Consider the following 23848-nt stretch of genomic DNA (forward strand, 5'->3'; position numbering starts at 1 on the left):
TTTTTTAAAGGCAGTGTTATATGGGTTTTTTTAAAAACAGTCTATAATTTGCACTTAAAAGATTTGGAATTGGAATTCAGAACCTGAGAAAGTAAAATTTTTGCTGTATGATGATATAAGTCAAAATAGATGGACCTCTCTTCCATAACTGAAGATTACCTCATTATTGCCAATAAATATTTTTATCCTGCTATAATATAACATAAACCTCATCCTCACTGTTATATATTTGTTTATGGAATAATATTGTTCATTAAAGGAAAATTTTTACATGCAAAATACTAAGAATTAAATGTTATTGTTATTATCCTGTTAGTTGCTAGTTATTTCTGGTCTAGTGTTTTAAATTTGGGCTAATATTACAAAATCAACATGTTAACATTCCTTAGGATTTCTATGGTTATCAAAACTGAATACACTTAGTTATACTTAAAACATTAGATTTCTCTGAATCCGGCCAATGTGTGTTTTCTCTTTGAAAATTCAGATTATAGCAGAATATTTAGATAACCACTGTGGTGTTGTAGAGGTTTTACAATTGGAAGTGTTGGTTTTAGCTGAAGAGAATTGTTGCTGCTTCTTTGCTACTTTATTTCTCTTTCAAGAAAGCTCTGGATTAGTCAGATACTGTTTGATAGACTTGATCATATGGCCATGCCCTTGTAGCCTCTTCTACTACAGGAATCAGAGCAATCACAAATAGACATCCTGATTTTTCCAGGATTGTTCAATTTTTACTCATGTTATAAGTGGTTAAATGTTGGGCTATTTCAAAATGTGGAAAATTACAAATGGAGTGTAGTTTTCTTTGTAGAAATAAGCAAATACTAAGTCTAGAGCTGTACATTTGGTACTTGTGTACATGTGGTGCTCTCTTTTATTTAAAAAACTATCCCCTTTCTCCTTCCTGCCTACTAAGTGTTAGTTTTCTTAGGAATCTTTGTCCCTCTTTTAATGCTATGGTCTCTCTGAATTATTTCACCCATGCCCACATTTTCATTCGTTACCTGAACATTGAATTCAAAACTGAATTCTCTTCATCCCAAATCTGCTCCCTTTTCATAGATTCTGATGTTTCTTAATGACCCCACTGTCTATGCAGGAGCTTAAAACAGAAGCCTGATAGTCATTCCTAACTTGTTTCTTAACCCCCAAACATGCACACGGTCATTAATTTCTACTGAATCTACATCAGAAATGGGCTCGGAAATCCATTTTTTCTCATCTCACTGACACTGGGAATGCTTTTAGATCAGGGTTCTGTGTCTCTCAGTTCTACTGCAGGAACTACTTCACTGTCTCTCAGCCTTTCGTTTTATATCCCTTCCGACCATTTTCCGTGCTGCCATTTCTTAACCCAACACGAAACTTTTAGTTACTCCTGTTGTCTCTCAGGTAATGATTAAGCTCCTTAGTAGGGCATGCAGGACCCATGACCTCCCCTTCTGGCTTTATTTGCATCTCATAAAATTCTGATCTAGTCATACTACACTACATCACGTATTATTCTTGCTACCTTTCCATATTTATATCATATCATAAAAATTCTGAAAACCACATGTGCTTTTTAGTGCCTATGTCATCGACTTTATAGAATTAGATGATCCCCCTGCACTCCCAAAGCAAGCTTATAAACTGTAATAATTCTTTATATTGTAATGAAATTATATATTAGCATGTCAGTTTCCAATCTCCAACCTTTGAACTTCTTAAGAGTGCCATGTTCATCGGTGTATTTCCAGTAGTTACCCTAGTGCCCCAAACACAGTGATGAGCTCATACATTCTCGTAGAATAGATGAGTGACTAAAAATTACCAATTTTTACATATTTGAACACTTCTTAACATTATCAATAAAAATAGCCATTTAAAAAAATTTTTGGTTCATATGCTTATCAGAACATACATAGTATCATTATAGCAACATTCCAAATGAAAACTCTGATTGGTCCACCTGTAGTTAAAAGCAAATCTCCAAAGAAGGCATTAATTTTAAAGACTTACAGAAAGTTATAGACTTGAGCACAAGCACTTAATTAATTCCCCTGTCTAGATCTTTATTAAATATAAAAGAACGCAAAAATGGGGAAAACAGTGCATCAGTTCTGAAATTAAGGAAGGAAACTTTCCCAGGAGTGTACAGTATCAGATTGATGATCAGACAGACACCGAAGTTTAACTAGCAGTTTTACTTTGAGTAGCTTGCTTCATGGAAAAGAAATAAATAGTAGTTTCATCCTCGCAAACTTGGAGGGATGAGGCTTATAAGAAAGACTGTTAGGGAGATAAGTGGCAGATCCAATATGTTGATTACTTTCATTTAAAACAATTACAGTGGGACAACCAAAAATTTGTTAGCTATTCAGTTGAAAAAGTGGCCTTTCTTCTTCCAGATGTGACAGGGCCCTTCTGTGAAGTGTGGTGATGTCACCCCTAGTAAGAAACCCTATAGTCCTGCCTGCATTACCACTTCGGAAAGTCACTGGATTATTTAACTGATAATGTAAATATGTGTCAACTAACAGATCTGAGAAGTTGCTTCTGACACGCCTGAGTAGGAGATGAGAGGATCCACCTTACTTGGGGGACATTTGAAAGTTCTGAAAGGCTTCTCATTGTTTATGAATGAATAAACAAGAAAAGCAACAGCATGGAGCCTATAAAAAGAGATTGTGCATCATTAAAGGATAAAATCACAACCTTCGTAGGAAGAGACTGAAGTTATGTTTAGAAAATATTTGTGGGGGGCGGGATTTAAAAATAAGAAATTACAGCTAGCATCTGTGTTGAATTCTTGAAATTTTCAAGTGAACATGGAATATAACACAAGTAACTAGAATGAAAAGAGCTGGTTAGGAGGCATGAATAGAAAAGAAGCAATAATGATACAAAGTAAGGTTATAACAAAATGAACCTGGCATTTGCAGAGTCTAAAGCTGCATTAGAGGCAGTAAAGATTGAAATAATCACTGCAGGAAAGGAAATTAATGATGTGAAGAAGTAGCTTGATAAAACCTACCAGAATGTAGGGGAAATGGACAGGATAGAAATTTTGAGATGGAAGTCAAGTTGGATAAAAGTAGGAAACTCTACGAATTGCGTGAATAGCATTCCCAAAGAGCAGGTAATGACTAACAGAACAGAAGCAATGATAAATCATATATATATATGATTAGGAAAACTTCTTAGTTGAAGAAAAACCTGAATTTGTAGATTGAAAGAATTCATTGAGTTTTGACAATGATTAACAACAAAAAAACCCAACAGCTTTATATCCTGATGGAAGTTTTGAACTTCAAGAATAAAAAAAAAAATGAATGTCACAAACTTTCAAGTCTCTTTGTCTCGTATACTTAACACAAAGTTTCTCTTATACAGAAAAAGAAATCCCAAAATTGGAGACTTGATAATTAGAAAATCCTTCTAGAGCAAAAATTAATGGATCCAATAGCACCTAGAAATGCTGAATAAAATAAAGCAAGCAATGAATACTTGAACTTACAAGAATATAATAGAAACACCCAGTGTGCAAAAAGTGAAATGGTAGGTGAAAACCAGAACTGTAAGAGGGAGCATACCTGACCACTCCAAGGAGATTTTCATACCTTGGTAACCAAAGGGCTTTGGTGCTAAATGGCCTCACAGAGACAGAAAACAAATTTCTTTGATCCATGCAACGTGGGATTTCTTATATAAAGCTAGGATCCTCAAAGGATTACAGCCTCAGTAAGAGAATAGATTAGAAATTAAAACCACTCTGCTGACCCTGGGAGAAAATGAGGAAGCTTGTATTTCTTGGCTTGGCTTCCTAGGGACAGGGGAGGGGTGTGCATTCATGTGTGTGGGATGCCTGTCCTGAGAGTTTGTGATCAATTGCCTCTCCTCCGGTAGATTTAAGGTTTTAATCTATATTAATTGTGTGGTCCAGAATTGCCAATACTATAAAGCAGTGATTTTCAACCTTTTTCATCCAGTGGTACACTAAACTAATTATTAAAATTCTTCAGCACACCAAAAAAATGTTTTTTTGCTGATCTGACAAAAAGAAAAAAAGGTATAATTTTGATTCATTCACACCAGGTGGCTATTGTTGTATTGGCTATGGCCATTTTTTAATTTGACAATCTAAAGGAAAAGAGGTCGGTGCCCCTAACTAAATAATCATGTATTGCATGATTTAAAAATTCTTGCAGCACACACACAATAGCAGTTGAAAATTGCTGAGATAAAATACATTATTACAACAGTCCCAGGCAGAAGCTAATACAAAACATCTTCTCGTCAAGCCCTGCAGGTTTCTCAGATAAAAGCCCCCCTGGAGCCTGACCATCATGGCTCAGTGGTTGAGCCTCAGCCTATGAACCAGGAGATCACAGTTCGATTCCTGGTAGGGCACATGCCCGGGTTGTGGGCTCCATCCCCAGTGTGGGACGTGCAGGAGGCAACCAATCAATGATTCTCTCTCATCATTGATGTTTCTATCTCTCTTTCCTTCTCCTTTCCTCTATGAAATCAATAAAGATATATTTGGGGCGGGGGGCGGGGCGGGAGTGGGGAAAGACCCACTGGATTTTGAGTTCACAATCCCAAATCAAAAGATACACACACACACACACACACACACACACACACACACACACACAGATTATATTCAGCAGATTCAACTGGATCAGACCCTCTCAGGAATATCAGAGAGTAGAACTGTTACACACAGATTACCATTTAAAATGAATAATCACATAAAAAATATAAATTAAGAGAAAAAATTGTATGCACCTCTTAACAGAGATTCAAAATATATAACACAAATGGACCCATTTAGAGAAAGAAATTATAACTATAAGATTTATAGATATTTGTAGAGAGAATTCTCATCCAGTAATTGGAGAATACACAGAAATATATAGAACACTTACAAAATTGATAGTACAACTAAAAAAATTAAAAATATTTTACAGAATAGATATATTAGGCCATGGTATCTGACCATAAAGCAATTAAGTTTAATGAATAATAAAAGACTAATTAAACAAATAAACACACAAATATTATATCTCTGAATTTTAAAAGTTCAAATAACTCATAGGCCAAGAATTAACTCAATATAAATTTAAAATTCAACTATGCATCAAAACTTTTAGGGTGCCAAAACCGGTTTGGCTCAGTGGATAGAGCGTCAGCCTGCGGACTGAAAGGTCCCAGGTTCGATTCCGGTCAAGGGCATGTAACTTGGTTGCGGGCACATCCCCAGTGGGAGGTGTGCAGGAGGCAGCTGGTCGATGTTTCTCTCTCATCGATGTTTCTGACTATCTATCACTCTTCCTTCCTCTCTGTAAAAAATCAATAAAATATATTTAAAAAAAAAACAACTTTTAGGGTGCAGCTAAAATGGATTTAGAGACAAAAATTTTTTGAGTGAAAAATTTTAATGCTTATATTAGGCAAGGAGAAAGATATTCATGATGCAATGTAAGTATTTAAGTAAACAAAAAATAAAAAGCACAGTGTAGTTAATCAAAAAAAGAAAATATTTAACAAAGACATTAGCAAAAATCAGTGGAATAGGAAATAAAGACAAATGAGAGCCAAAGGTCAGTTCATGGAAAGGACTTAAAATAACTGATTAGAACTGTACCCATTTAAGATGTAATCAGTTAAAAGCCTTACTCAGGCTTATTAAAATTAGGACTGGACTGTTTTACAATCCAATTCTGGGAAATAGCCAAAGAAAAAAAATTTCAATCTTGTACAAAATCTTCCAAAAAATTGAAAACAAGAAGATATTCTTAAACTTATTTAACTCTAGTATAGCTTTACAAGTAAAGTGTGAAAAAAGAAAATTAGAAACATTTTCTCTGAAGTTGGAAATAGGAAAAGAATGCTCATTGTCTGTTTCTGTAGTGATAGCCATAACCTGTACATTAACACAAGAAAAAGACGGGGAACAAAATTGTCATTACTTACAAGTGATATGTGATTGTCTATATAGAAAATTCAAGAGAACATATGAATGTTATTTTATAATTAACTAGAGGCCCGGTGCACGAAATTCATGCAGGGGGGGGGTGCCCTCAGCCCACCATGCACCTTCTCCAATCCAGGACCCCTCGGGGGATGTCCGACTGCCAGGCAGAAGCTCACAATCCAGGACCACTGGCTCCTAACTGCTCACCTGCCTGCCTGCCTGATCGGCCCTGCCTGCCTGATCAGACATCCTTCTCACAATCCAGGGCCACTGGCTCCTAACTGCTCACCTGCCTGCCTGCCTGATCGGCCCTGCCTGCCTGATCGGACATCCTTCTCACAATCCAGGGCCACTGGCTCCTAACTGCTCACCTGCCTGCCTGCCTGATCGGCCCTAACTGCCCCCTCCTGCTGGCCTGGTCACCCCCAACTTCCCCCCTGCCGGCCTAGTTGCCCCCAACTGCCCTCCTCTGCCGGCCTGGTCACCCCTCACTGACCCCCACCTGCCGGCCTGGTTGCCCCCAACTGCCCCCGCTGTGGGCCTGGTCACCCCATGCAATCTGCTGTTTGGTCGTTTGGTTGCCCCTCACTAACCCCCCTGCCGGCCTGGTCGCCCCATGCAGCCTGCTGCTCAGTCTTTTGGTCCCCCCTCACTAACCTCCCTGCCAGTCGGGTCGCCCCACGCAGCCTGCTGCTCAGTCGTTTGGTCGCCCCTCACTCACCCCCTTGCTGGCCTAGTCGCCCCATGCAGCCTGTTCGGTCATCCGTTCGGTTGTGATGGTCACTTAGGCTTTTGTATATATAGATAACATTCTGGTAGCATTGTCAGATATAAGATCAATATATAAGCATCAACAGTGTACTACACATCAGCAACAAACAGAAACAGTAATTTTTAAAAATCTCCCTTTTACAGTATCAACCAAAGCTCTAAGAACCTATGAATATATCATGAATCTAATAAAAGAGTAATAAGACTTTATGAACCAAGAGGTCATGGTTTGATTCCTGGTCAGGGAACATGCCTGGGTTGCAGGCTAGATCCCCAGGAGGGTGCGTGCAGGAGGTAGCCGATCAATGATTCTCATCAATGATGTTTCAATCTCTCACTCCCTCTCCCTTCTTCTCTGAAACGAATAAAAATCTATTTTAAAAAGAAAACTTAAGATATTTACCTAATCTTTAACAAGAAGATATGATTTAATAACCATTAGATTAGCAAAAATTAGAAAGTTGGACATGTTGTGAGGATATGGAGCACCAAGGATATGGTGGCAATTACCATCTAGTTAAGTGGAAAATGTATATACCCTATCATGTAGGGATCCACTCCTAGCTCTATACAGCCTGCCAACAAGACAGAATATTAAGAATCAAAGGGAAAATCTTTAGCACATATGATATTCCTCTGAGAAAACGCCTCAGTGAACAATTATGGAAGTAAAGTGCATTTCAAAGAAAATTTCAAAGATTGCCTGGGTCATTAATTTTATGACTATCTTTTTAGTTTAAGTTTTTATTACAAAATCCTATAGGGAACATCACCAATCAAACATGGTTTGGATGGCCTAAAAAATCCGCAGCATCTCTAATAGAGAGCGAGTTGGGAGAGAAAGCAAGTACATGTAATTAGTTGTGTATAGTACGCTGTGGATTCCTAGTATATCCATCTGTGTAGACACTAGTTGGGTTAATGTGTTTCTTTTTATAATTTGATCATTTAAATAGATGTTTCACCAAAAGTTTTTATATTTTTTTACAGTTTACTGAAAGTTAGTCAGTTATGTTCTTCACTTGTAAATAAGACTTGATAAAGAATCAATTAAAAAGAGCATAAGAAGAGGAGAGTAAAGTAAGATAAATGTCACAATAGGAAATGTAGCTTTTATTGCTTGTTCAATTTCCAAGCACTTATTTGTGGCTTGGTGCACGACTTCTTGATATCTTCAACTACAAAAGTGGGCATGGTCCTGTCCACTCAACTGCACAAATTCATTTACAGCAATTAAAGGTCTTTGTACCCAATATCATTTTTAAGGCTACAGTGAATTTGCTTTCAATGAACATGTTTGAATATGGTGAAGCAAATAAAGTGTCCCTTCAGCAAAGTGAATACAATTACTCTTCAGATTAAAGGAGTAGCATATGATAATTCATTAACACATTTCTAGAATTGGGTTTTGTTGGTTAAAAATATGTACATATATGTGTATATACAAACATACCAATATATATACATACAGAGAATGTGTTGTAATACTTATATAAAACACTTCTGAATTTGTATGCTCAAGTATTTTTCATTCTATTTCTATGTGTAAATATACTAATGAACATATATGGATGGATAACTTCTTTTGAGCCTGTTATTGGATGTGATATTTATCTGTTTAATTTATTCTCTTTGATCAAGCACGCAAATCATCAGAAGCATCTGGTAGGAAACCACCTTTTACAGAATAATTCTGTTACTTTGATTGCTATATGTTTGGTTTTTATGAGGAATGTTGTGACAACTAGAATGTTTTATATTTAGTTTACTGAAAATATTTGTATTGTAGCATGTGTGTGGGAGGGTATTAGAAAAACAAATACAGAACTCTAAAGAGGTGGGTGTTTGAAGTAGGGGTACAGAAAACAAACTATTTCACTTTGCAGAGGTTTTGGAAAGGATTGTACTGTTCTTTGTTGATAGAACTTGGTATTTTTATAGGTAATTTATCTCAGTTTCCATCCTGTTCTGTGCTTTCTGATAAGTAAAGGATGAAATAATTTAATTATAAAGTGATTAGAGAGCCCATGAATTATAATCTGTTCAGTAAAAAACTATAAACTATGATTACAAAAAACATACTATTAAGCAATATAATTGCTTTAATACCTAACACTTGCTCTTTCCATAAGCCCCCTCCTTTATTCACTACATAGATAGTCATCAAGGTTTAAAATATTCAGTTCTCTAATCCCCAGTTATCCCTCCTTATTCTGGCTCCCTTATTCCTTAGCAAGTGATCTTGCTTCCTATTTCCCAGAAGAAATAGACCCTAGCAACTATGAATAACTTTGTTTACTCCGGTTCCTTCCCACACATATACAAGCATCACCATGGCAAACAATTACCTCCGTGACTGGACACCTGCTTGCCTATACACTTTACCTCCCACTGCTGCTGTAGCCTTATACCCTCGGCTGCACCTATTACAAGTCGGTCGCCATTTACTGGATAAACCATGCTTCTTCCTCTAAGCCTTTTATACAAGAGCATCCCAGCCTGGAATGTCTTCTTTGTCAGCTCATATGCCAAAGAAACTGTCCTTCAAGATTTAGCACAAATGCTGTGTCCTCTATTTTGCCTTACCTTTACTACCCAAGAATTTCCTCTTTCAAGCTTGCATAGCATCTTATAATTTTCTTAGTTGTCCTTGTCACATTCCAGGATAATGGTTCTATCTCCCCATCAGCTTCTCATCTCCTTAAATAGTGGAGATGCATTTATTCTTTGTAGTGTTCCCAGAGTCTAGCTCAGTTTCTGGCACCACTAACCAGTGCTCAATACATGTTGCTGAAAAGATTGTTAAACCAGCACCAAGGGAGTAAAATTCCTGAACGACACTAATGCCTTTCAGAAGGGAGTTTAAGTGTTAAAATTCAGAGTATCTTTCCTCAGTAAAGTTTTGAATAAATAATGAAGTCCAGAGATGGTATTGCAATAGTTATAGGATATGTATTTCGATATATGTTACTTAGTATTATTAGCATCATTACTATGAGGAGTTAAAGGTTTTGCTAGTAGTTTTAAGAAGAATTAGAATGGTATTGATTTGGGCACTAAACAGTAATTATTGATTTTACTTCTTTACCATTTAATTTGAAAATGTCCTATCTGAATGTATTTAGCCAAATAATTGAGTTTCTACATTATTGTTTTATTTCTGTATAATAATATTCTGGGAAAATGTGTATAGATGATTTCATGCTACTATGCTGTTTTTATGTGTGTCATTTAATCATTGTTTAATTTATTTTTTTTGGATACAAGCTTGCTCTTCTCCAGAAGTATCTGGTAGGCAACTAAATACTTTTTAATAATAATAATAAAGTTACCTTTAGAGCTTTTTACATGTTTCTTTACAAGTTGTTGTGCTCCTCATAAAGTTATATTTTTATAAAGCATACTGAGTTAATAAAACATTTCAGTTAATGAAGGAAATGGTTTATTTAGCTTTATGTTTGTTTTACTTATAGAAATGATTTATATTGCAGTTTTTTAGTGGTATTTTAGAAACAACAAATATAGCACTGTGAGGCAGTGGGAGTTGACAGTGTAGCAGAACACAGATTAATACACACCACTTAAATTAGATAACCTAGGTTAACGAATGGTTTTTGAAAGAATATACTGTTATAAGTTATACATTTTGAGTAAAAAACTGCTGGCACTTAATTGGGTATTTATCCTAGAAAGTTTATAATCTATTTTGTTCTATTTTCTGTTTGTGTCCCTTCTATTTTTCTGACATCCATTATAAAATTTAAATAATGCCATGCTTTTATTATAATGAGATGTAAAAGATGCAGGTGGCATTTATCTTATTACAAAGAGACTGGAGAACTCAACATCTGGAGTGGTTGTAATCTGTATAGTAATTTTTAAACTCTTCTTACAAAACACGAATGATCGTCTCTTTTAAGCATTGGAGAATGGCATACTATAACTAGCAACGTGCTCCTTTTATATAAGCAGTAATATGGTTTATTTAGCACAGAACCCCAAAACACCTAATAAGTTTACTAAGCATAATTAATAAAGCACTCTTATTCATTGTATAAGATTATACATGAATGTCATGTATCTGAATATCATGCAATAAAGATATGCAATATTTGAATTTTTAACAAATTTCCTAATGTTTAAAATGAACTTTGTAATATAATTTTTATACTGTGTCCTGTGTATAAACATATACAGAGATATTTTGAGGGTGATAAGAATGGAGTATGTTCATGTTCTTGTGGAAACGCATAAAAACTGGCACTTTGTTTCTAGCTGCTTCATCTCGCGAATGTGGGTAACATTCCTACACACCAACCCTGAGTGACAGAAAGATTCCTTTGGTAGGCTGATTTCTTCAGAATGCAATGTGATAGACGCTTGCAATAACACAAACTGAAGACAAAATACGTTTATTTGGAAAATAAATATAATTGAAATGTACACTTCTGAGAAGAAATTAAGTTAATATGTGGAGAGTCCTTCTTATGTTTGTAGTATGGACCTAGTTTGCTACATTATAAATCAGTACAGGACAAAATGTATTTGCAGAAAGATCCTTCCTTGAGATATTTTCTCCCTAATCATTGTTCGATGCTTTGTAGATAGGTACCCATGATCCTGTAGCTGAGAAGTATTAGAGCCAACATCTTCATTCAGATGCACCACGCTCCAAAGCTGGTGGCTGCTTCAGGATATCACAATGGCTTAAATGGTAAAATGTAGGCATAGATTATATATTAGAAACAAGAAACCCAAAACATTGAGAACGTTTATGCTTTATAGGGAACTCTGCTGTGGGGTTTGAATTTGGCTGTCTCTTGCACCATTTATTCTCTTAATTAGCTGTCACTACCTTATATCCATGGATATAAATTTTAAAACTAACCAAAGAAAAGCATTTAGAAATTTAAATTTACCACTGTCTAAAAAGAATAAAATTCAAGCCAATACATGTGGTTCTGGACTGCCTAGTGTGTTAGAGTTGTTCATAATCTGGCATGTTGTGAAATACTTTATGTTTGGTGTCTGTATTTATAAGATGTGTAGTTTGGTTTACTGATATTTTTACAAAGAGTTAACTATGTTCATCTTTGTGTGTAAATAGTGCACATGTAAACTAGAGATTTTATGTGTTTATGTATACTTACTAGAGGCCCGGTGCATGAAATTCGTGCATGGAGGGGGTTGTCCCTCAGCCCAGCCTGCAACCTCTCCAATCTGGGACCCCTTGAGGGATGTCCGACAGACAGTCGGACATCCCTCTCACAATCCAGGACTGCTGGCTCCCAACTGCTCGCCTGCTTGCCTTCCTGATTGCCCCTAACTACTTCTGCCTGCCAGCCTGATCACCCCCTAACTACTCCCCTGCCAGCCTCATTGATGCCTAACTGCTCCCCTGCCAACCTGATTGCCCCTAACTGCCCTCCCCTGCAGGCCTGGTCACCCCTAACTGCCCTCCCCTGCAGGCTTGGTCACCCCTAAGTGCCCTCCCCTGCAGGCCTGGTCCCTCCCAACTGCCCTCCCCTGTAGTCCTGGGTCCCCCCCAACTGTCCTTCCCTGCAGGCCTGATCGCCCACAACTTCCCTCCTCTGCTGGCCTGGTCACCCCTAACTGCCCTCCCCTGCAGGTATGATCGCCCCCAACTGCCCTCCCTTACAGGCCTGGTCCCTCCCAACTGCCCTCCCTTGCTGGCCATCTTGTGGTGGCCATCTTGTGTCCACATGGGGGCAGGATCTTTGACCACATGGGGCAGCCATCTTGTGTGTTGGAGTGATGGTCAATTTTCATATTACTCTTATTAGATAGGATGTGACCAAAAGTGCTTCAGGAACCGAGTTTTCCTCATGGAACTCTTTAGTGACTTTATAGTTAGTGCTTATCCTTTACTCTAAAAGGGAATCTAGTTATTGAAATAATTCCCCAAATTTAATATTGTTGATTCATACACATTCCTGATGATTTTATATAAGATCTTTATGAAAACTATTATTTACTTTCTGTAGTGCCACTGATCAGTCAACTAAGAATATGTCAAAGAATTTCCTGAATATCCTCTTAGTGAATAAAATAAAGTAGCAGCAGAAGTTTTTCCTTTAGCTCAGTGGTCGGCAAACTGCAGCTCGCAAGCCACATGCGGCTCACAAGCCGCGGTTTGCCTCTCTGTTGACTAATGAGTTTGCCGACCACTGCTCTAGCTCATTCACCGAGCAGGGAGAAGGAAATTTTCTTTCAATTTACCATCTTTGGCCAATACTGCTTTGTTTCTCCTTTGACCAGTTAGGTTTTCTTAACTCCAGATCCACTTAGCAGTAAGTGACCGGACAAGCTGGAACAGGATCTAGGGATTGTTTTTTTCTTACTCTGATTCTCTTCCTTGTCTTCCAATTATCTACACTCCGTCAGGCATCTGGAGAGTTTGTACTGCAACTTGATGTGCAAGTTCTATAAATAGAAGATAACTAAAAATATTTTTCAAGAAACTAATCAGTTATATTTTGGGAATCACAAGTTGTTTCTTAAAAACTACAGTTGCATTTAGCAATAAATTACGTTCTTTCTTTATTTTATAGCTGTCATTGCCAAGTCAGTGCCATGTGCAGATATGTCTGCTCCATCCACGTGCACCCCCCACCCCCCGCAATCTTACTTATAACACCAGTTGTAACTAGTGCATTAACTTTTAGAATTAGGATGACTCCAACCATCCTAAACTCAAAGAAAATGTAATTTTCCACCCCAAACCCACCCACCCCCTTGGTGTGGTGGTGGGGGGGGGGGAATTAGATCAATTTGCATAATTACATTCAATTTGTTTGATTCATTATTTTGGTGGGTGAGATTTTCATACAATGAGAAAATTCTAATTTTAAAAATTATTTCTCTCAAACTTTCTAAAATAGGTATTTTGAAAGTGTTTTAACAGCAAAATACAAATGACAGCTTATATAAACTAGTAAAATAATGTCTGCTCTTGGTACCTGTCATCCCATTTTGAAATCTCAAAAGGTTTAGAATGCCAATAGCCTTTTTGGTTAGTAGCAGTGTTTGGGGAAAGGTACTACACTGGGGAGAAGGGGCAGTAATAGTGTGTACCTTAAAGTGCCTCATTTTAATACCTTATTGGATTATCTTATTCAAGAAGTTGTGAGCTTCTCAATTCTGCCTTTTCCTTATCATCCTCATCACCCACCACTATCATCATCAGCACTGTAGTATATCTGAAATAAATGCCAGTGTGCCACTCTTTGTTCAGTTTGCATAGCCTTTTACTACTTGAACATTATTTAAATACTTTTTTCTGCTATTTTCTTCTTTATTTATAGATTCACGTGTCAGAGAAATATTGGAAGCTTTCTGAACAAAAGACTAAAATAATTTTTTCTTGTACAGTCAGGTTTTGCTTGCATACCTAACTAGGAACAAGAATGCGTATCGTTTATGCCTTTTTACCTCTCTGGAATTTTTTTCTATTATTTCTTTTTAAACACATTAAGTTGGTTGTAAACAGAAATCATTGCTAGTAACTTTGTGGAAAGATAATGAAAACGAGTAATCTTCTTAAATTATCATTTAACAAATCTAAAACTTCAAACCACAGCTCTATAAAATAATGTGACTATTAATCACTACATAAGCATCTGGTTTTGAATTGTTTTACTTCATGTACATTTGAAATTAGTCATTCAGACATCTAGTTTTGCTCCAAAGTTTGAATGAGATTTTTAAGCTCTTTGGGTTTTTTGGTTGTTTGTGGTGGCTTGTTCTGTTTTGTTTTACGTCTTTGTGGGTATTCTTTATGTGTTAGTCTGTGGTAGAGAAAAAACTAATAATATAAATTCCAATACTTGAAAATAGCCCTTTGTCAAAATCGATTACATTTGAAACTCCACAAATCAACAAGTTTCAATTCTCCAGATGTTTTCAGTTCTGATGTATAAAGACCTTTAAACTATCACACCTGGTTTATTTACTAGTATTTTGTTCTAGATTGTCCTAACCTTTTTACATTACTTCCGGGTATGTCTTCAGGAATAGGACTTTTATTATTAGATTTGAAATTATCAAAGTGATTTCCATATAGGAAGATATTAGAGATTTTTAGAAATTTGAGAAAATATTTGTTTCCTATTTAGAGAAACAGAATAGCTCTCTAGTATATCATGTTGTAAATACATGTTTTATGGTGACCATAGTTGATGTGTGTGTTTTTAAAGCACAAATATTTATATGTAATATGAAAGTTGTTACAAGACAAATTTTTAAAAATATTTTTTCTATTTTTTTTAGTGAAAGAGTTTCTAGCCAAAGCCAAAGAAGACTTTTTAAAAAAATGGGAAAATCCTGCTCAGGTAAGGAATATTTCAATTTTTCTATGATTTAAAAATTCCCTATTAAGTAAAATCATGATTCTTGCCTAAATAATTTACTGCTTCCAGAAATTTTAATTTACATGTAGCATTAATAAATGTAGGGTTAACATGGGAATTTTTGCCACAATATTGTTTTATTAATAATTTTATGTATACTTAAATTGGAGAAGGAACTAATTTCCAGTATAATACCTGATTATAAATTTTGGTACTAATTTCAAGCTACTACAAACTCTCGATATTTTTGAATATAGTAATTTTGATTTATGCCTATGCTATGCTAGTATATTTATATTTTTATTAATTACAAAAATAGGGATCCTGTTCTACAGTTTTAAATTTTTAATCCCAAACATTTGGCTGTTGATAACATACCAAACACAGGGATTCTTTCATAAACATTTTGATGGAGTAAATTTTATATAATTTAAGTACTTTAGATTTTTAACTGAGACCTAAAAATTTTATATAAAAAGTCATCTATACTTATAAAAAAATCTCTTTTTGAAGATATAAGTAATGAATTTTAATAGTAGATTAAATTTTGAAAACCTTTATCCTAGCACAAAAAAATCTTTTCAAGTATTTTTTCACTAAAAAGTATTTATTATTAAATAAATGTGATGTTTTATGAAGATGCCATCATTATCAAGATTTAGAGTATGACCTATAATTTAAATCCCTCTGGTGGGTATAAAAGTTAGACATTATCTAACATGAAACATTAAGGAGCTGAAGAAGATGGCATTTTTATATAAAAAGCAATGACTAGCAAAAAAAGATGTTCTGTGGTCTATTAATGAAGCCTATTTTCATTGTTTAGTTGGGAACTAATATTAAACATTTCAATCCATCTATGTTGATAAAACAAAACATTAAATATCTATAATAATAGTAAAAGCATAATATGCTAATTAGACCAGACAGCTGAACAACCTTCCAGATGTCCTTCTGGACTACCTTCTGGACGAAGCCGGGGCTGCGAGTGCCACGGCTGCGAGGTCCAAGCCCCTTGCATGAATTTTGTGCACAGGCCTTTTGTTAATTCATAAATTTAAGTAATTCAGTCAGAATTAGAAGAATGTATTCTTTGCATTGACATCGAATCTCATGGCAATGTAAAATCATTATAAATCTGAAATGAAAATATAGTTTTCAACGGAGACGAAATCCAGCTACAGTGGATTCAGTTGCTTATGCAAGAATCCTATTTCATCTCAACTTTCTCAAGCTCAACACTGTACAGGCTGGAAATAATTTTTCTAAGATTTTTATGGAGATCTTTGTAACGAAAACCTATTAAAAATGGATCAGCAATTACTATTTATTGCTATTTAGCACATAATTTGTTCCTAGTAATTTTCATTTTGTTGTGACAGCAACAAATTCAATAGATTGATGCTTCCAATTCTTTGCTTCTATGCTATAGTTAAAGCCAAACAAAGATGTTTGCTTATAACAAAGCATCCATTCAAGGAGAAAAAGAGGCTGATTATTGTTCTGGGACTCTGACTCTTGGTTATCTTTGTGGGCATGAGGAACTCTTCTTTCCTATTGTTACTGTTTTAGGTAATACTGGGTCATTATAACATCAGAGAGAAATCTATTAGAATCTCTCATGCTGTTATTCTCTAGTTCTATAAGCTCCTGTAAAGATAGAAATGAAGTTATAATGGTGCTTTCTTTAGAGGTAACTAGTGAAAGGACTCTGTTTCCTCAGCTTATCTAGTCATTGCAGTTATTTGCAAGTGCACTAAGACTGTGGCTTTCATGATTGTCTTGGTCAGTGTACCTCTGGTCAGTTTGTAATTATTAAAATATGAAAGTAATTTATTAGAAGTCCAATACTAATAATATATATTGGAATATAGCCTTTAATATTTCAGCTGAAGCTCTTATTTCCTCCCATTACTATTATGCTTTGTTTTGCAATATAATTCTCAAATATTAAATCTTTTTTTTATTCAAAGGGGAAAATAGAACCAATAACTTGGAATTTCAATAGCTTTTCATATTATTTTTAAATGGATGGTTAATAAATTAAATTATCGATTTTGATTGTCACTAAATCTATTGTTGTTGCCATAGTATTCTTATGAGAATTTCTAAATTTAAAGCTTATTTTATTTTTTATGCATATGTAGAATAATGCTGGGCTGGAGGATTTTGAAAGGAAAAAAACCCTTGGAACAGGTTCCTTTGGAAGAGTCATGTTGGTGAAACACAAAGCCACTGAGCAGTATTATGCCATGAAGATCTTAGATAAGCAGAAGGTTAGTGTGTTCGTTGTCATTTACTTGAAGGGTAAACTTCAGTTTGATCAGCTACATTATTAAATAGATACAATATAATGACTTAAATATTGACACCTTCAAAGAATCTTATTGTTGCATTTAATTGTCATTCTTATTATTATGACTGTATGATACCGTAGTTATAGTTTTAGTATATAGGAGAACATTATTTCAATAATTATTTATACATAATAGTTATGTGTATGTTTACTAACAAAATATTGAATTTAACATGTAAAGAACAGGCTTCTCTACTATATTCTGCCTGTGGAAAAATACAGGAAAAAATTATTTGATCCTTAAATTGAAGTAACAGAAATTTAGTGATTTTACTTTATGACATTTTAATTGACAGTAGAAGCCCTCTTGTTTAAGATGATTGAGTTTGCTTAATTAAAAATTATCAATTAAAGCAGTAAAAACTTGAAAACCTCTATGCTATTAAAAATCAAATCATTATACACTTGAAACTAATATAATGTTATGTCAATTATATCTCAGTTAAAAATTAAAAGTAATGTTTAAGTGTTTATTACATATTGGTATATATAAATAATCAGGATACCTGAATTCTTCATGCTTTAAATATTAAGCTTCTATTTTCTTAGTAATCACATTTTGGCTTACTGGAATATATAGGTAAGAAAATTTTCTATTAGCTTCATTTTAAAAAAGTAAAAAGCAATAGCTGAAATTAATATTAATAATAGATTCTGTTTAGTCCAATGTATCCATGACATTATCACTGCAATATGTGATTAAAAAAGAATTACTGAGATATTTTAAGCATACCAGTCTTCAAAATCTGGTGTATATTTTACATTTACAATACATCTCCATTCAGGTCACCACATTTCCACTGTTAAAAAACCACATGTGACTAGTGGCTACCATTTTGGACAGCACAGCGCTAGACTGGTCTGTGGTTCTGATCCAATCTCTGCTTTAAAACAAAAAACAAAGCTAACCTCTAACATGAAACGAGTAATGGCTTATTAAGTCTCTCTAAAATTAAATACACCCCCCTACACACACAGGCATAATTGTGCATCTTTGTCTACTGCCCTCTCACAAAACTTTTCTAAGCATGCTTCTTGGAAAAAATAGTTTAATCACTCTATCCCTAACTCACTTCCTATTAATTCTTTAACTCACAATGATTTAGCTGCCTCCTTGTTTATCTCTTACCTCTTGCTACTTCACTAAGATGTCTCTGCCACGGGTCACCAATCCAGTGTCCTAATCACCAAGTCCAATGGACTCTTTTTGCTTGTCTTATGTGACATTTTTAGAGTCTACAACCGTGTTGACCACTCCCTTAAAACTGTCTTGACCTTGGATTTCTGGATCCCCATTCTTTTCTAATTATGCTCCTGCCTCTTTGACCTCTTTTTTTTTTTTTTATGTGCCTTTTTCTGTTTATTATTTTTTCCTTCTGTCTACCAATCTCTGGATGATTCCTTCTCTTTTTTTGTGTTCTATACACTCGCCCAGTGCTCTCTCATCCAAGCTTCAGCTCATCCCTGGGCCCTGTGCTCTAATTTGTACAATCTGAGCACGGAGCTCTTAGAGAGCAGCTAGTGCTTCCCCTAATTTTCTGGATGACATAATTGGGTCTCAGAGAGGGCACGTGATTTGTACGCTTCTGTTGGTAGCACAACAACAACAAAATGCTTCGAATTTGTATTTTTATTAAATCCGTCATTAAAATGTTATTATCTGTATAGCCCCTAATATTTTATGTTATCTTCCTTAAGGAATTAACAAGATGTGCTTTAGTCATAAAATATTAAAAGGATTACAAAACATATTTTTACTCTTTAAAATAATTTGTAAGACAGTGACTTGTTAAGTGAGTTACTAAGAAAGCTACCTTGGGAATAAATCGTGGTGAAAGAGTATTTCCCAGAAGAGTAGCTGCCATTTTAAGTCATTTCTCTACAGAAGCGATTTTCAACCAGTGTGCATGCACAAGTATTTTTAAAACATGCAGTGCCTGCCTCTTTAATCAGGGGCGCTGACCTCTTTTCCCTTAGATTGTCAAATAAAATAATGATCACAGCCAACACAACAATAACTGTCCAGTGTGAATGATTCAAAATTATACATTTTTTGTCAAATCCGCAAAAAATGTTTTTTAGTGTGCCGAACTTTAGTAATTAGTTTATGTGTGCCATGAGAGGTTGAAAATCGTTGCTCTATGGCAGTGGTCGGCAAACTGCGGCTCGCGAGCCACATGTGGCTCTTTGGCCCCTTGAGTGTGGCTTTTCCACAAAATACCACGTCCTGGACGAGTCTATTTTGAAGAAGTGGCGTTAGAAGAAGTTTAAGTTTAAAAAATTTGCCTCTCAAAAGAAATTTCAATCGTTGTACAGTTGTTATTTGGCTTGTTGACTAATGAGTTTGCCGACCACTGCTCTATGGCATTGTTCTGGATCTATTCAGACTTATTACAAAGACTTTATATTCTGTTGTTGTTTTTTCAAGTTTATTTACTTTAATTTGCTAAAACTAAGTAACAAAATAACACTCCATAATAACCTTTTTTGTTCATAAAGTCTGAGGTCTTTCAGTTAATTCTTTTTGACTTCTCCTATCTTAGGGTGTATGGGGTGAGGAGAATAAATCAGCACAGAAATTAACCAGTTAACTGCCACTCATCCAAAACGGAAACCACCCCATTTCTTACATATGCGCTGGGATATTTACGAACTTAAGTTACCATAACTTTCTTTACAAACGCAGAGATGTCACTCACAAGTCTGATTTTAAAATTGGGCGACCGGAGTGGATACACGAGGTTTGCGGCTGTAGACATGCGTGGCGTGTGGGGAAGGTCCGCCGCTTCCGTCTATAGACACTTACGGCTCACAATGGATTAAGGAAATCCCACTTCTTTATCCCATATTATGTGTCAAGCATTACAAGTCACTTTACATTTATTATATCAGTGAATCTTCACAACATTGTGTGACATTCATCTCCCCTTTAAGCCAAGAACCTCTCTGTTTAAGTAATCTTTTCAAAGTCAAACAGCTAGTGAGAGAACCAAGAGGTTGACCAGGGCTTGTCTGATTTCTATTCTTACACTCCATGTTAACTTTTCCTTTCAAATGTCTTCGTTATCCCTGAAAGCTTTTCTGCCACCACCTACTTGGTCCCTCACTAATATTAACTGGACTTTCACAATAACATCTTAATTTCCACAGTATCAGTTTTCACCTTCTACTAATTTACCTTCTTCATTGTCAACAAATTTTTCTTATTGTATCATATCATCTCACTCAGAAGGCTTCCTATCGTTAGAACTCTGCAGCCTACTTTCAAAGCCTTCATAATTTTCTTCCTAACTCCACTCCAGTCTTACTTTTCACTCTTCACCTACATGTCCTCTGTAGTCTACTTCTCTGATGGAAACTGGACCCACAGAAGTATATGGTGCTATGCTGGGTCGGGTAGGGGAGTATGTGATGAAATACGACCTATCTTCCTTATTAAAAACTCCTCAAGTACTTGGCTAAAAAAAAAAATCGCTGACAATCATTTTTAAATGCTTTTAAATATATGTATTTAAACCACCAGAAATATTAGGAAGTAAACATGATATATGAATTTTGAAATAAAACATGGACAAAACCCCTAGGGGTACTTGTTAATTTTTCTCTGCCTTTTAGGGATACTTCATTACCAAAGTTTGAGAGGTACTGTCCTAAGCTCTAGCCCAATGGACTGGCATTCAGACTTACTTACCTTTGTATATTTTCCCCTCTGAACACTATATATAACTCTCATTTGGCAGTTCTGTATTGTTATTCACGTATTCATGCATCGTACTTCCAGACAGATTTTATGCAACATGAAGGCGAACACTCTCTCGTCTTTGTGTCTATTTAATTGTTATGCCCCATATAGGCATAGTTGACTTAGGGCTGTAACGCAGAAAGCCTCTCTGTTGCAGATTTTATTACCTATTTCATAAGGTAACACAGTGTCTGTGCCTAACTAAAAAACCTACTATATCATAATATACAAAAGTAAACACTGTGGTACACTCAGACAATGGAGTGTTATTCAGCGCTAAAAAGAAATGAACTATCAAGCCATGAAAAGACATGGAGGAAACAGAAATGCATATAATTTAGTTAAAGGAGCCAATCTGAAAGGCTACATACTGTATGATTCCAACTATATGACTTTCTGGAAAAGGCAAAACTATGGAGACAATCAAAAGATCAGTGATTGCCAGGGGTTATAGGGAAGGAAGGATGAATAGGTGGCATACAGAGGGTTTTTAGGGCAGTGAAACTACTCTGTATGACATTATAATGGTGGATACCTGTCGATATACATTTGTCCAAATCCACAGATGTAGAATACCAAGAGTGAACCCTAATGTAAACTATGCATCAGTGTTGGTTCACTGAGTATAATAGGTTTACCATTCTGGTGGGGAATGTTGATCATGGGAGGCTATGCAAGTATGGAGGAAGGAGGTATATGGGAAGTCTCTGTACCCTCCACTCAGTTCTACTGTGAACCTGAAACTGAAGAAAAAAAAAAAAAAAAATATATATATATATATATATATATATATATATATATATATATATATAAAAATAGTAAGCACAAAGCAATACTAATTCTCCAGGTAGTGTTATATAGTTTATCATGATAAGAATGGACTAATTGGTTCTGTAACTAGTTAGAATGTTGACAGTGGTGATCCAACCACTTCGTGTTAAAGATTTTTAAAAACCCTGATATTCTAAGAATTAAAATAACATTTCCACAGTCACAAAACTGGTTGAATAGAAGACCTAGATTAGAACACAAATCTTCTGACTTATAGTTAATTATTTTTATACTATAATTTTATATACTAATTACTGGGTGATATCTTTAATTGCCTTTCTTATCCATGTTCAACTTCTTGAATTCTATTATTAGCCCACATAAGCCTCTATCACACATGATTTACACACATGCAAAATAGTTATTTCTATCTCCCTAAAGATACCTTAAATTAAAAATAGAATCACATGTAGGGAAGAATCAGTCTTCTTGATGTTAAGATAAGTTGCTGTCCTCTGCTATGTACATGATTGAGTAGACAACCCAGAGAAAGCTTGATTAATCCTAAATTATCTATTTGCTATAAAGACATAGTCTCTTTTTTTTTTTTTGCCAATATTTAGTGTGTATCCTCTTTTGTAGCTGTGCAAATTGAATTTTCAGGACTAGTCCTTGTATTTATTCAGGTATTATAATTCTAATTTTTCTTAGCTCTTGCTTCTTTACTGAAAATCATAGTTTGCCATTTTAAGACCAAGTTTTAAATCCTCTGTAAGGGTTTTTCATTTGAATCTAATAAACCTCATTGGTAGTTATTACTATCATCCTTGTCCAGCTTTAGCGATTTTGTTTTATCCAAGTTCATTATTTATGAAAACCATTTATTTCATTTTCTTTTTATAAAATTATAGTAACTGAAATTTCATTTAAATGCATCTAATATATTTATCTGTCAATTACAGGTTGTTAAACTGAAGCAAATAGAGCATACTTTGAATGAGAAAAGAATATTACAGGCAGTAAATTTTCCTTTTCTTGTTCGACTGGAGTATTCTTTTAAGGTAAATTTTATTAATATCCAAATAAAATATTTTCACCTCAGAATTTTTAAAATTATAAAGCTATAATAGGATTCTAAACCAGGCAATAAACATGGAGGTTATTTATTTTATTTTTTTAAAAAAGGTTTTGGTTCTCCCTGGGGAATTTATTAAGGAAAATGTGTAATTTTTCATGAGACTGTATTATAAAATAAAATTTTCAATTTACCAAAATCCATAGTGATATTTAGTAAGGCAAATCAGTAAACCTACATATCTTCTTTTTCTCCAGAGCCTTTTCTGCCACAATCTCACTATCTTCTTTCACTTAGTAATTTGTGCTCTAGTCTTTTCATTTATACGAGTTAGAACAGACTTTGACCCTCCGCTCAAGGGTCTCATAAATTTTCAAAACATTTATTCTTTAAGTTGGCAGCTTTTCAGTTCCTTGAACTGATACTTGGCACCTCTCTGCAGCATTGATTCATTTGAAGCATTTTAATCTTCTTTTCTTTTTTCTTCTTTATTCTTTAAATAAAATAAAGACCCATGAATTCCTGATGATGTTAAAAATCCTTAATTTCTCTGACCTAATGTAGTACATAAAATGTGAATGTTCTTACTAACTTTTACAAATTATTTTTTAACCTAGTTATTCCTTTGCATACACTATAACATTAAGTTATTACTGCACTGTTTAATTGTTTTTTCTCCCTTCAGGAGCAAAAACAGCCAAAATCCCAGAATAAATTGTAGAAGAATACTAGGGGGGGAAACATGAGTGCCCCAATGTAGAAAAGTTAGAGCATTTTTTATTTAATCTTTATTTCCCAA

At 35.0% G+C, this 23848-nt stretch overlaps 1 protein-coding gene across 11 annotated transcripts in view; it reads left to right on the forward strand.

Moving 5' to 3' along the window:
- PRKACB (protein kinase cAMP-activated catalytic subunit beta) overlaps positions 1-23848 on the forward strand; it is a 125493-nt gene that overhangs the window by 71702 nt on the left and 29943 nt on the right. For 4 of the 11 annotated variants that reach the window (XM_080656905.1, XM_080656899.1, XM_080656907.1 and 1 more), the window contains exons 2-4: positions 15026-15087; positions 17253-17381; positions 22937-23035. In XM_080656905.1, coding sequence (XP_080513031.1) covers positions 15026-15087; positions 17253-17381; positions 22937-23035 — 290 coding nt within the window. Of the gene's footprint in view, positions 1-8377; positions 8402-10003; positions 10028-11011; positions 11080-15025; positions 15088-17252; positions 17382-22936; positions 23036-23848 lie in introns of all 11 variants that reach the window. The other 7 variants (XM_080656902.1, XM_080656903.1, XM_080656904.1 and 4 more) reach the window with 4 other exon arrangements.

This window comes from Plecotus auritus (assembly GCF_963455305.1).
Source record: "Plecotus auritus genome assembly, chromosome: 2".
NCBI lineage: Eukaryota > Metazoa > Chordata > Mammalia > Chiroptera > Vespertilionidae > Plecotus > Plecotus auritus.